The 12,326-nt window shown below is 46.2% G+C and overlaps 1 protein-coding gene across 30 annotated transcripts in view; it reads right to left on the reverse strand.

Moving 5' to 3' along the window:
- The window catches only part of PPFIBP1 (PPFIB scaffold protein 1), a 1,004,279-nt gene that overhangs the window by 441,772 nt on the left and 550,181 nt on the right, over positions 1–12,326 (reverse strand). For all 30 annotated transcript variants that reach the window (XM_086920149.1, XM_086920163.1, XM_086920158.1 and 27 more), the window contains one exon: positions 10,226–10,286. In XM_086920149.1, coding sequence (XP_086776275.1) covers positions 10,226–10,286 — 61 coding nt within the window. The remainder of the gene's footprint in view (positions 1–10,225; positions 10,287–12,326) is intronic.

The raw sequence follows: 12,326 nt of genomic DNA on the forward strand, positions 1-12,326 counted from the left end.
AAAGTTTTCAACCTGAATCTCGTCATCAGCATTCTCTCGTATGTTGTCATTTGCAGTGTTAAATATGACTGAATGCCGCTCGTTATTTGAACCATGTTTGCGTGCATGACCGAGGGCTTTGACGACTCAGATGCCAATCTCAGAGCCTCTAAATGACTGAGGGCTTGTTGCTTTAGTGCTTTCTTCGGGAGGTCGACTATGGATTCTGGTTGGCGATAATATTTCTCAAGGCCTAGGTCTTTAAAAAAGTTTCTAATGTAACAGAGCCACTCTACTTTTGTAGACTGGTCAAGAGCCATTGTATCAGCTACGATGGACTGGGTCAGTTCGTTTTTGTCAGATGTCCAAATGCGCCGCCACAACATCAACGGTTGGATCTTGATCAAGTCCTCTAGATAAGGGATTCCTAGTTCCAGGTGGGAGGCATAAGTTGAAGTGCCTCTCGGAGTGGCTAAGAGGAATCGTAAAAAGGTGTTTTCTGCTACCTGAATGGGGCTAGTGTCCGTATGTCCCCAGACTCCCGCTCAGGGGCGATGGCCTGACATTTGGCACTATACATTTTCAGTAACTCCACTGGTGCCCTCCTCCCCTATCTCTGGGAGAAGCTCATCAGGGCCGCCACTGATCTTTTAAATAAGTGGCATCTTGTCTCCACTGCTGGCTTCCATGTCAATCGTTCGTCTATCATGATACCGAGATATGGATACTGGGGGGTAGTCTCGAGTTTTTGGTTGTCGAGATAGATCTCTTTTGCTCCCTTTTTTCCAATCCCTGATATCATGACAAACGTTTTTTTGACATTTACTTGTAGATCGAGGCCGCCCATGAAGGTCATATATCTGTTCAAGGAGTTCTGAAGTTCGCGCGGTGAACGCACGAGGATGACAGCGTCGTCCGCATAGAGCAGAGCGGGAATCAGGCGTTGTTTTATACGTGGGAGGTCCTGGGCCCACCTTAACATCCCCGTCTCCAAACCGTTGGTGTACAATGAGAAGAGGAAGGGGGCCAGGACACACCCTTGCCTGACTCCACGCTCTACCCCAAACGGTGCCGTCAGCTCGCCAATCAGGCCAAAGCGCACTCTAGCCGAAGCTCCCGAATAGAGCTACCGCAAGAAGTCCAAGAGGGGGTGGGTTCCACTCCCATTTGACTTAGGACCGTCCACAGTTTTGAATGCGAAACGCAATCAAAAGCTGCGGACAGGTCTACGTAGACCATATATATCGTGTTCTCCTTTGCCTGCGTATATTTACCCATTATGAGGCTGAGGTTAAGGGCCTGCTCTACTGTCCCGAACACTTCCCTTTCAAAAAGATAAAATGCGCCACTAATTCGCCGATTTTTATCTATTGCGCATGCGTGAGGGAGAAGTGTTTTTCCTCCCGTCCACTTCCGTGATCTCTCCTTCTAGACATCCTGAAGGAGTAAAGACCCAATTAACGGCGACTATATAGGGGGCAGAGGCGGAAGTACTTGGACCTCCACTTCCGCTTGGTTTTACATCAGGGGCACTGACAGACAGGTGAGCTTCCCATGGCCTTTTCCACACGTCCTTCGAAATACGTTTTTCTTCACATTTTGTATATAAATCAGTTCCTGTGAAGGGGATTAGATTTGCCCACCCTTGTGGAGGAGAGAGGACGAGTACCAGCTTAGATGGCTCTCTAAGCTCCTAGAATTTGTATCTCTACAGCGGGACTTTGATGTTTCAAGTCCCCAGGTACTCTAGTAATATCTACCTCCAGGTGGCCGAGTGAGCTATCCTTGGGCGCCCATACCCTCCTTTACGCTGTGGTTCTGTAAAAGTTTTTTCCCCAGCAACAACTTCATTAGTATATGGATAGAGGCACTTCTATGTGTCTAGATTGTGTCCCATTGTCGCAATTTGGGATATCCCGGTAACAGCCTGTGCAAGTCTTTGTGGGAAGTGGCTTTGGGTCAATGAGTGGGGTTCTAACATATGTTTGTTGGGTTTTAGGTGTAGAGCAATTAGGTTGGGCACCTTACAGTTATGTGCTGAATGTGTCCTTTTTCTACACTACAGAGCGGGGCCTCCTACTCCCGAGCGGTCGCCGGGTGAGGTGAGGCCTTCACCCACACAAAGCTGGGTGAGTATCACAATGAGGAAATGCCTCTATGTGATTGAGCTAATATGCTTTTTTCAATATGCAGAATGCCAATTATTCATGCATGTGTGTTTGTCTTTACGGGCCACTGTGTATTCACGCGGCTTGTTCTGTGTATGTAAGTGTTGTTGTAAATAATAAGACTCTTTGTCTTTTCATTAGGAAGAAGACATGTCTTTCTCCCTCCAGTGGGCAAGACTAAACGCTCAAGGTTCCTGGCAGATATGTAACTCTTTCAAGTACATTTATTGATTAATTTCTTCACTTAATTAATTGTTTTTTTCACTGAACACATTACGTGTATTTGCAGTAGCCAGTCTAAGTCTTAAGGTCCTGAAGAAAGCCGGGGCAATGCCCCTATGGCTGAAACATGTCGACCGTTCTGCATAGCGCTACAGGGTAGTCTTACTACTCAGCGTGTTTTTAATCCTAGACACCTAGATTTCTTTTTCAATGTTACAAGAATCTATGTAGTCTATTTTAATTTTCACTATCATTTGAGCACTGCACTTTCTTCATACTAGTCTAGGATAAACACCAGAGCTAGACCACTGCCATCCACTCCCGCACCGGCACTACACGGTCGGTTGCGTGATGGAATGTTCAGTAATTCCCACATGACGCAACTTCCACCATAAGGGTGGTCTGATGGGAATCGTCCAAGCCTCTGTGTTTTCAACAACATTATGTGTTTAATCGCATTTTGTCTTCAACAGCACTTTTCTTACACAGGCATCCAACTGTATCGCAGTCTGGTATAGTCACACACCATTTTCAGACCTGGTCTGCTCTATTGTGTATTGTATCTTGTGAGTAGGGGTTTGAGCAGACAGGTCATTAAATATTCCCCTTGACCCCCCACACTTAATGTATTTTCTAGTATTTGAGCAACTTCCTAGTTGCGGGTCTTTGTTAGGATGCAAACGAATCTCCGTTTGCACCAATAGCTCACCCAACCTAAGTGTGTATGTTCCCCACCTCTCAAAACCCATTTCTTCTCTGACACATAGTGATGACATCTTCATGCGCACTTTCCATTAATATGTGGGTCATTTTCAGACCAAATACAGTATAAAGATATTTTGATCTTTCAAGGGGTAGAATGAGTTTCTATAGCATAGACACCCACTCTAGGCCTCTACTATGTCTATTATGTCCATGATGTCTTTTATGTCTATTATTTTTTCTTTATAGTTAACAGTCCTGAACTTGGGGCATTGCTACTGTTGTCCTCATGGGTGTACCTCTGGATGTGGAATAATTTTAGACAGGATATGCCACTGGTCCTAACTATTCAGAGCACAGTGAAGATACTCTTCCCTGTATTTTTTCTATTTTTCTATCGGGTCTTTTCTACATTGAAAATGACCCTACATCATACAGCCGATTTCGGCTTGGTTTTAGGGCCGTCCCCGCGCACATGCCTGAGGGACTAGTGTTTCCCTTTGGGGCATGCGTGTTAGTCTAGGGCGGATCCTTAACGCAAGCTAAATACAGCGTGCTCTACTGGCTGTTTGGACCATTTTTTGATAGTTTCTGTGGCACCCGTCAGAGCCATTCGTAATGGGAACTGCTATAAAATATTCCCTTTCAAAAAGATAAAATGCGCCACTAATTCGCCGATTTTTATCTATTGCGCATGAGCAAAGGGAGAAGTGTTTTTCCTCCCGTCCACTTCCGTGATCTCTCCTTCTAGACATCCTGAAGGAGTAAAGACCCAATTAACGGCGACTATATAGGGGGCAGAGGCGGAAGTACTTGGACCTCCACTTCCGCTTGGTTTTAAATCAGGGGCACCGACGGACAGGTGAGCTTCCCATGGCCTTTTCCATACGTCCTTCGAAATAAGTTTTTCTTCACATTTTGTATATAAATCAGTTCCTGTGAAGGGGATTAGATTTGCCCACCCTTGTGGAGGAGAGAGGACGAGTACCAGCTTAGATGGCTCTCTAAGCTCCTAGAATTTGTACCTCTACAGCGGGACTTTGATGTTTCAAGTCCCCAGGTACTCTAGTAATATCTACCTCCAGGTGGCAGAGTGAGCTATCCTTGGGCGCCCATACCCTTCTTTACGCTGTGGTTCTGTAAAAGTTTTTCCCCCAGCAACAACTTCATTAGTATATGGATAGAGGCACTTCTATGTGTCTAGATTGTGTCCCATTGTCGCAATTTGGGATATCCCGGTAACAGCCTGTGCAAGTCTTTGTGGGAAGTGGCTTTGGGTCAATGAGTGGGGTTCTAACATACGTTTGTTGGGTTTTAGGTGTAGAGCAATTAGGTTGGGCACCTGACAGTTATGTGCTGAATGTGTCCTTTTTCTACACTACAGAGCGGGGCCTCCTACTCCCGAGCGGTCGCCGGGTGAGGTGAGGCCTTCACCCACACAAAGCTGGGTGAGTATCACAATGAGGAAATGCCTCTATGTGATTGAGCTAATATGCTTTTTTCAATATGCAGAATGCCAATTATTCATGCATGTGTGTTTGTCTTTACGGGCCACTGTGTATTCACGCGGCTTGTTCTGTGTATGTAAGTGTTGTTGTAAATAATAAGACTCTTTGTCTTTTCATTAGGAAGAAGACATGTCTTTCTCCCTCCAGTGGGCAAGACTAAACGCTCAAGGTTCCTGGCAGATATGTAACTCTTTCAAGTACATTTATTGATTAATTTCTTCACTTACGGTAATTAATTGTTTTTTTCACTGAACACATTACGTGTATTTGCAGTAGCCAGTCTGTAATTCCAACATGACGCAACTTCCACCATAAGGGTGGTCTGATGGGAATCGTCCAAGCCTCTGTGTTTTCAACAACATTAGGTGTTTAATCGCATTTTGTCTTCAACAGCACTTTTCTTACACAGGCATCCAACTGTATCGCAGTCCGGTATAGTCACACACCATTTTCAGACCTGGTCTGCTCTATTGTGTATTGTATCTTGTGAGTAGGGGTTTGAGCAGACAGGTCATTAAATATTCCCCTTGACCCCCCACACTTAATGTATTTTCTGATTTGTTATTTGCCCCTGAATTTATTGCAGGTGTAATTGGTGGCTGGGCGTTTGCCTGCTGCAGGGTAGTATCTACATTTGTAGTTAGATTCGGTGTATTGTTGGTAATCGGTGTTGTGGATATTACTGTCTGGGGTACATTTTTTTGAGTATTTACGGGTTTCTGGAAAACGTTTACTGGTTTTGTGGAAGATTGCTTTTTATGGTTATTTCCCCCTGTTTTTTGGCCGCCTGCTATTTGATTGTATTGTGGGAGGTTAACAAGTTTAGAAATCTGGATCTCCAGCTGTGCTAACTTTTGTTCTACTGGTTGTAAGTGTAGTTTAAAAAGATCAGCTATCTTGTTTAGCAGCTCTAAGTTATCACCGTCTCGCTGGCCCTTGCTTGTGGATAGAAGGATAGGGGAGTCCATGTTAGCTATAGTAGGAGTTTCATGCTCGGTATGATGGATTAACGCAGAAACTACTAAGTGTTCTGCTCTAGGAGGTGGATCCTGTATGACACTAGGAGTGTGATTCGTGATTATGGAAATGGGGCTTTTTGATCTTTCCTTATTTTGCTTATCGCACCCTCCCGCCGTCCCCTAGCTTGGATTCTTTCCAGGGACGTTATTTGTGGGGGGGTTTGGGGTAATAGTTCAGGTGTTCTTTCTAGATCTGTGCTCAACTGTGAGTCTGCGAGCTGAGAAACTGACAGATCCACATTATTAGGCAAACTGCGTCTCTCACGGCTCGCCCTCACCCCTTCGTGGGAATTCCCTTGAACAGGTGTCCTAGCATCAGCCAAATTACCCATAGAGGATCTTTTGGCATATGCTAGATCGAGGGATACCCTTTCCTCTATCAGTGAAATGCTTTGGTCTATGAAGGTATTCGCTTTTGTAATGAAGTCATCCATAGGACCGAGCAATTTGTCTGCCACGGCCGGGGCCTTAGTTTTGTTACCTCTCGTCTTCACCATCTTGCCAGGAAAATGAAGAGGGAAAACAGAAGGAATTATGCAAACAAGGAAATAAAGGGGGTGGCCCAGTCCAGTCTCGACAGTCCTCGAAGGGCCTCAAACGGCCCGCCCTTTGCCCGGGCTTCGTACCGCGCGCGTACCGCGTGCGCGGGTTTGCGTCAGTTTATGAACGTGTACGTTGGGGGCGTGGCTACCAGGGAGAGCGGACCAGGTGTGTCCAATTGGCCTTGCAGGGACTCCTGGTCAATAGAGTCCCTGCCCTTCACGCTCGCAGCCCCGTTGAGCCAACACAGCCCACGCTCCCTTTCTCTGTGAAACGGGACCCGCGGAGCGGGTCCAGCGAACTGTGACAGGAGGTAGGAGGTTGCGTGTGACAGGAGGTAGGAGGTTGTGCAAAGCAGGAAGGCAGAGTCGATGCAGTCAGGAATGCCTCTGTCCCAGCACGCGGAACAGAGAGCAAGCAGGTCCCACCAGTTGTGCAGAGAAACGCTGCTAATCACAGGTCCGGTTCGTTGGGGGCGTGGCTACCAGGGAGAGCGGGCCAGGTGTGTCCAATTGGCCTTGCAGGGACTCCTGGTCAATGGAGTCCCTGCCCTTCACGCTCGCAGCCCCGTTGAGCCAACACGGCCCACGCTCGCTTTCTCCGTGAAGCGGGACCCGCGGAGCGGGTCCGGCGAACTGTGACAGGAGGTAGGAGGTTGCGCAAAGCAGAAAGGTAGAGTCGATGCAGTCAGGAATGCCTCTGTCCCAGCACGCGGAACAGAGAGCAAGCAGGTCCCACCAGTTGTGCAGAGAAACGCTGCTAATCACGGGACCGGTTCGTTGGGGGCGTGGCTACCGGGGAGAGCGGGCCAGGTGTGTCCAATTGGCCTTGCAGGGACTCCTGGTCAATGGAGTCCCTGCCCTTCACTCTCGCAGCCCCGTTGAGCCAACACAGCCCACGCTCGCTTTCTCCGTGAAGCGGGACCCGCGGAGCGGGTCCGGCGAACTGCGACAGGAGGTAGGAGGTTGCGCAAAGCAGAAAGGTAGAGTCGATGCAGTCAGGAATGCCTCTGTCCCAGCACACGGAACAGAGAGCAAGCAGGTCCCCATGTAATTACTTTCCAAAGGAGCAATAAAGTTTGTGCACAGAATTAATACAGTATTGATAGTAAGCAACACAATCCTAAAACACACTATAGCACTATAGCATTGAGCTCAATGGGTTTTCCACATGCAAGTGCAGTTGATTACTATATAGATTACTTTAGTAGTCCCAGGACAAGATCTTAGATTCAGTCCTGGGGGTCTAAGCTGAAACCAGATTAGCAAAAAGGTTTTTTGTTACTGTAGTGAATTTTCATGAATATAAAGCTGTTTTAGTAATTCACACTTAGAAACTTTTCAATGGAAATCTGACAATGTTATTCAATGGGAGAAAATTCAGGTTGCAGTTAAAATACGATTGTGTTACTTTTGTAACCCATCACTGGTCTCCTAGGGCTGGCACTGGGGTCTTAACTCAAAACAGGTAGGTAATTGCGTTTCAGTATTTCGTGTGATTTTTTATGAATATTTCAAGTTTTTAAAAGTAGACACTTAGAAGAAATGTTATGGAAAAAGCAGACAATGGGTTCCTATGGAGAAAATACAGATTACTAGTAAGCCCACTAGGGATTACTTTTGGGGTTCAGTACTGGGCTGAAAGGTACAGTACTGGCTTCTCCCCTGATCACAGGTGAGTACTTCGGAATTTGGCTGATTTTATGTGAATATTTTCAGATTTCAAAACTTCACACATGGAAAATTTTCGAGTCAAAATGTGTCAATGTTATCCAATGGCAGGTTAGTAAATTACCGGTTTCCAGGTGAGTACTTGGTTGGTGAAGTTAAGGCTCTGGGCATAGACTCAGGGGTCCCCCAGGGTCAGGTAAGTACAGTTAGTTCACTCACAGCGGCACAGGGGTGGCCGGGTGCAGAGGTAGGTAGGCCCAATGATATCAAATGAGGGAAGGGGGGCCTTCGGTTGATGGTTGCTGGCTAGCAGGCCACGCGGCGGTTCGAGCTGGGCTCCTGGTCACTTGCTCAGGGCAAGTGGGGAAGTAGGATAGGACACAGGGGTCACAGCCAGCGGCACTCGGACGGCTGGGTGCAGTGTGCTTTTGAGCCGTCAGGCGCTCAAGGTTATCTAATGGGAAAGGTAAAAAAGGAACAAAGGCTGCAGGCTCGGGGATGGAGACTCTCCAGGCGCGACCAGCACTTCGAGAGGTAAGTCGCGATCTTGGAGCACAGGTAGGTACCCCAAAGGGAGGCAAAGGGGGCTGTAGGGCGCCGGGTGCAGGGGTGTCTTTGGGTGTTGGAAAAGCTTACCCTCGGCTGGTCGGGGTTGGGGTGGCCCCTGGTTCTGAGTCTGCAGGTGTCGGCTGGTTCATCAAGGAGGGTCTTCGGGCACTGGACTTCGGGTCCCAGTTGCCGGCGGGACGTCCTCATGGTCTTGGTTTGGTTGGGCCCGGCTCGGGCTTGGCGGGTGCAGAGTGGGGTGGTCCGGAGCTTCCTGGTTGGCACCAGGTGGGTTGTTGCAGCAGAGCCTCTGCTGATGGAGTCCCATTCTTCAAGAGGGTCAAGGCAGGCAGGTCCTCCAGGTGTCCCAAGGTTGCTGTCCGCAGGAGTCGCCAGGATTAAGCAGGAGCAGGTTCCAGGATCGACAGGCCAGTAGGGCTGGGGCCAAGTCAGTTGTTTGCAGCAGCACGGCGGGTCTTCTACTTCTTGATCTGCTTTCTTCTTTTCATATCGTGATCTCAGGAAGGAATGTTCAGGGAGTCCCTAAATACTGAATTTAGGGGAGTTATAGGTAGGGCAAGGACAGGGGCCAATGGTCCCTGCCCTGGGGTGAGTACACCCCCTAGCCTGCTCCTCTCCTGTGGGAAGGGGGCAGGAGCCTAGCTGTGATTGGGCAGGGTTCCCCATCTTCAAGATGGCCGGAGCCCGGGGTCCTGCTTCACCTCGTCTCCCCCACCTGAGGGGTGGGGTTGGCCACAGGCTGGCACACCCCTCTTCCTGACGTAGTTTTTCCCGCCAGTCTTCCTGCCAGAGTGGGGGGCAGGACTGGTGGGGGCTGGTTGCTGGGTACAGCAAATGGTCTGAAGAAGCTCACAGAGTCGGCATGCCTTTGAAGCTTCCCCCTGTCCATCCTGGGGGAGGAGACCTACCACATAACCCAGGATGTGCATTGTTGCAGGCCAAGGAGAGCGGGGGCTCTCCTACCCAGGGGTCCAGCAACATGTCTGCTGTGTGGCAGCCTCTGCAGCCAGACGTGGATTGTAGGTTAGGTTTTCAGGGGGCATCTCTAAGATGCCCTCTGGTGCATTTTACATTAAATTTCACACAGATTTGCACTATTTTAAAATACATTCAAAAACGGATACAATATAGTGCTAAAAAACGGATTTGCATTTTTTGTACTTTGCCGAAACGTTGCGTAATCATGTAATAGCAAATTAAATGAATTACGTACACCCCTAAAATTAACCATCTGTAAAGGCAATCACAATTGCATGTAGATTGCCTCTTAAAAGAGAACATCCTTGAAAAGTTTAAGTGAGTGCACATCTTCAGTCTAATGCCACCTTTCTTAACATTGGTGCTCATTCACAAATATCCAAATCAGCTCATAAAAGAAGACTCTGAACTCAACACTTCACTGACAAGTGCAGGGCTGGAAATCATGAGTATGAATCCAGGCAAGGCAGACTCAGTCTTCCATGCTTTAAAGGACAGTACAATTAGTAGCATAAATTGCTTAATAGTATCATTTGATTTACAGATATTAAAAGTGAGCATGATGTATCACATAAATGTCTTCTGGTCATTACTATTACTATATTTAGGACCTACTGTCATAGTATGCAATATGAACCTGGCCTGGGAAGGATTTCTATAACAGGATGCATTCCACAATTGCCTTTAATTTAAATCAACTCAAAAAGGGATTGCAAATGAAGAATTTATGCCATGGCAATCACTTGTCCGAACAAAAATGTTGTATTCCTCATATCTCTAGCAAGTGCACTAGTAGAAACGAAAATGGATTTGTAAAACTTCTTAATAAAGTTATTGTACAAAAGGACGGTATGGAAAAATGAGAAACGAACCGTATCCGGTGCATCTTTTTTCAAATTATCCAGACTGCCTGATTTCTGAAGAACAGGGGTGCTAAAATAAAAATAAATTCATGTTTTAGAAACACATTTTTCACAGAGAGAAGGATTATAGCACAGCACTCAACAAGAAAATGCAGAGAACACATCATTAAAGCAGTATGAAAACACCCCCTCTCCATATATAAATTACATGGTCTACTGATTCTTAGTTTTTATCGATATAGATTTTACTTTCAAATTCAGATAAAAAATGCTTCCACAGTCATTATTCTCCTAAAGGAAAGAACACATTTATATAAGGTGACCAGATTTTGAAAACCATGAACAGGCATATTCCACAGAGAAGCAGGTTACACATAGAATATCCACCAACATTTGCACATAGGATAATCTGTGTAAAACTCTGCTAGGGAAACGAATTAATTCTGAGCTGGCACACATGATAATTGTCTCCCTCGCAGTGTGTAGTCTACCCTTCTCCCCGACATGAGCTAAATTTACTAATGACAAAAAACTGACAGTCCTGGTAAATGTGGGAAGCCTGGTCACCCCACACTTCGAGCATTAGCTTGTTTCCAAAACGTATATCTTCCACCTTTGCCTAGCCGATTGCCAATCAAATGAGAATAAACAGTGCTTTTTCATCTCTAAAAGTAGCTAATGGATGTGTCCACATTTGGAGATTGTGTTGTTGAATGTGGACTCTCCGGTTGCTTAAGCTAAGGTGGCTAAGTTTGTGTGAGGTCCTAGGACTACAACTGACAACAAGTTAGCTACAGCCAACAAATCCTTCTTTAAGGTGTATGTGTTTCAGCAGAGGTGTTTTTCAAGCATAGTGATGTCATTTAGATTATGGACTCTCTATTGTACTGACACTTGCAGACACCAGATAGCCCATGTGCAAACCATACTAATTCAGCCACTAGACTAGGATAGAGTTAATACACTATTTTCTATCTGTTGTGATGGATTTCGATTCCTCAAAACAGAGCTTAGTTTGTAAAAGAATAAGTGCCAGGGCCCAAAGTTTGTTCAGAAATATGGCGCTATTGAAGGTCAGATGCTGAATACCAGGGATGGGTTGTCTTGATTCCTCTTTAATCCACCACCAGACACTCCCTACCCCTTCATCTCACACTTGCAGGTTCTTTTTCATCCCTTTTTCTCCCGTTGTGAAGTTTTTCCTGGCTTTCTCTTCCTGTCCCCCTTGTGTGTTTTTCTCTCTGGCTTAGTCTGTCTGATGAGGAAAAGCAAGTGCCCTTTTACTAAAATGAATGCCAGGTGCCCCCCCCCCCACACACTGCAGCCACTGGCTCAAATTAAGCACATATACACTGTAGTGAAGACAGGGTTCTGCTTGCACACATTGCTATGTTAGCATAAGCGTATTAGAAGTTTAAACGCCATTTTGCCACTTTTGCACAAGACACTACATGTAACTGTTGTTGCAAGTTAAACTGCTTGCTTTTCTTCGCACGAGAACGGTCAGTTTTTCACATCCCTAGACTTACACCGCAACCTTAGTCTGTACACTGTGTGCAGAAGTCTTCAAGGTCATAATAACAATGTATGCTGTTGATTCGGTTTGATCGGCCCACACTCTAGACACAACATGCACACAGTTGCAGCTAACTGAAATTCGAGTGCCTTTAATATTGCACTGCATGCATGGTTCAGGCACAGAGTGCATAGCTGATCGTGTGATGTGATTCACCTCTGCTGATCTTGGAGGTATGGGGTTCCATGTTTAAGCCTAAGAGACCTTCTATTATGATAAAACTTAGCTCCTAGCCAGGGGAGGGTGGTTCACAAGGTGCTACACGACCTGTTTCCACTATCATTGTAACACAATTTCTCCCTTTGTGTTTTATGGAATTGTAACAATGCTGATAGTTCTATTTGTAATCATTTGCCTGTTTATGTTAGCCAAAATACTGCATCTTCGAGCATGTAGTTAAAAATGAACATTTTGAACATTTCCGCGTCTGATTACTCATGTTGTGGACTGTGAGAATAAAAACAAAAGAGTGTTCTGGATTCCCACTATTACGGAGATTACCCTAAGTCGCTTGTTCTTGGTTGTCCAATCATT

This window comes from Lissotriton vulgaris, chromosome 1_1 (genome assembly GCF_964263255.1).
Source record: "Lissotriton vulgaris chromosome 1_1, aLisVul1.2, whole genome shotgun sequence".
NCBI classification, from domain to species: Eukaryota; Metazoa; Chordata; class Amphibia; order Caudata; family Salamandridae; genus Lissotriton; species Lissotriton vulgaris.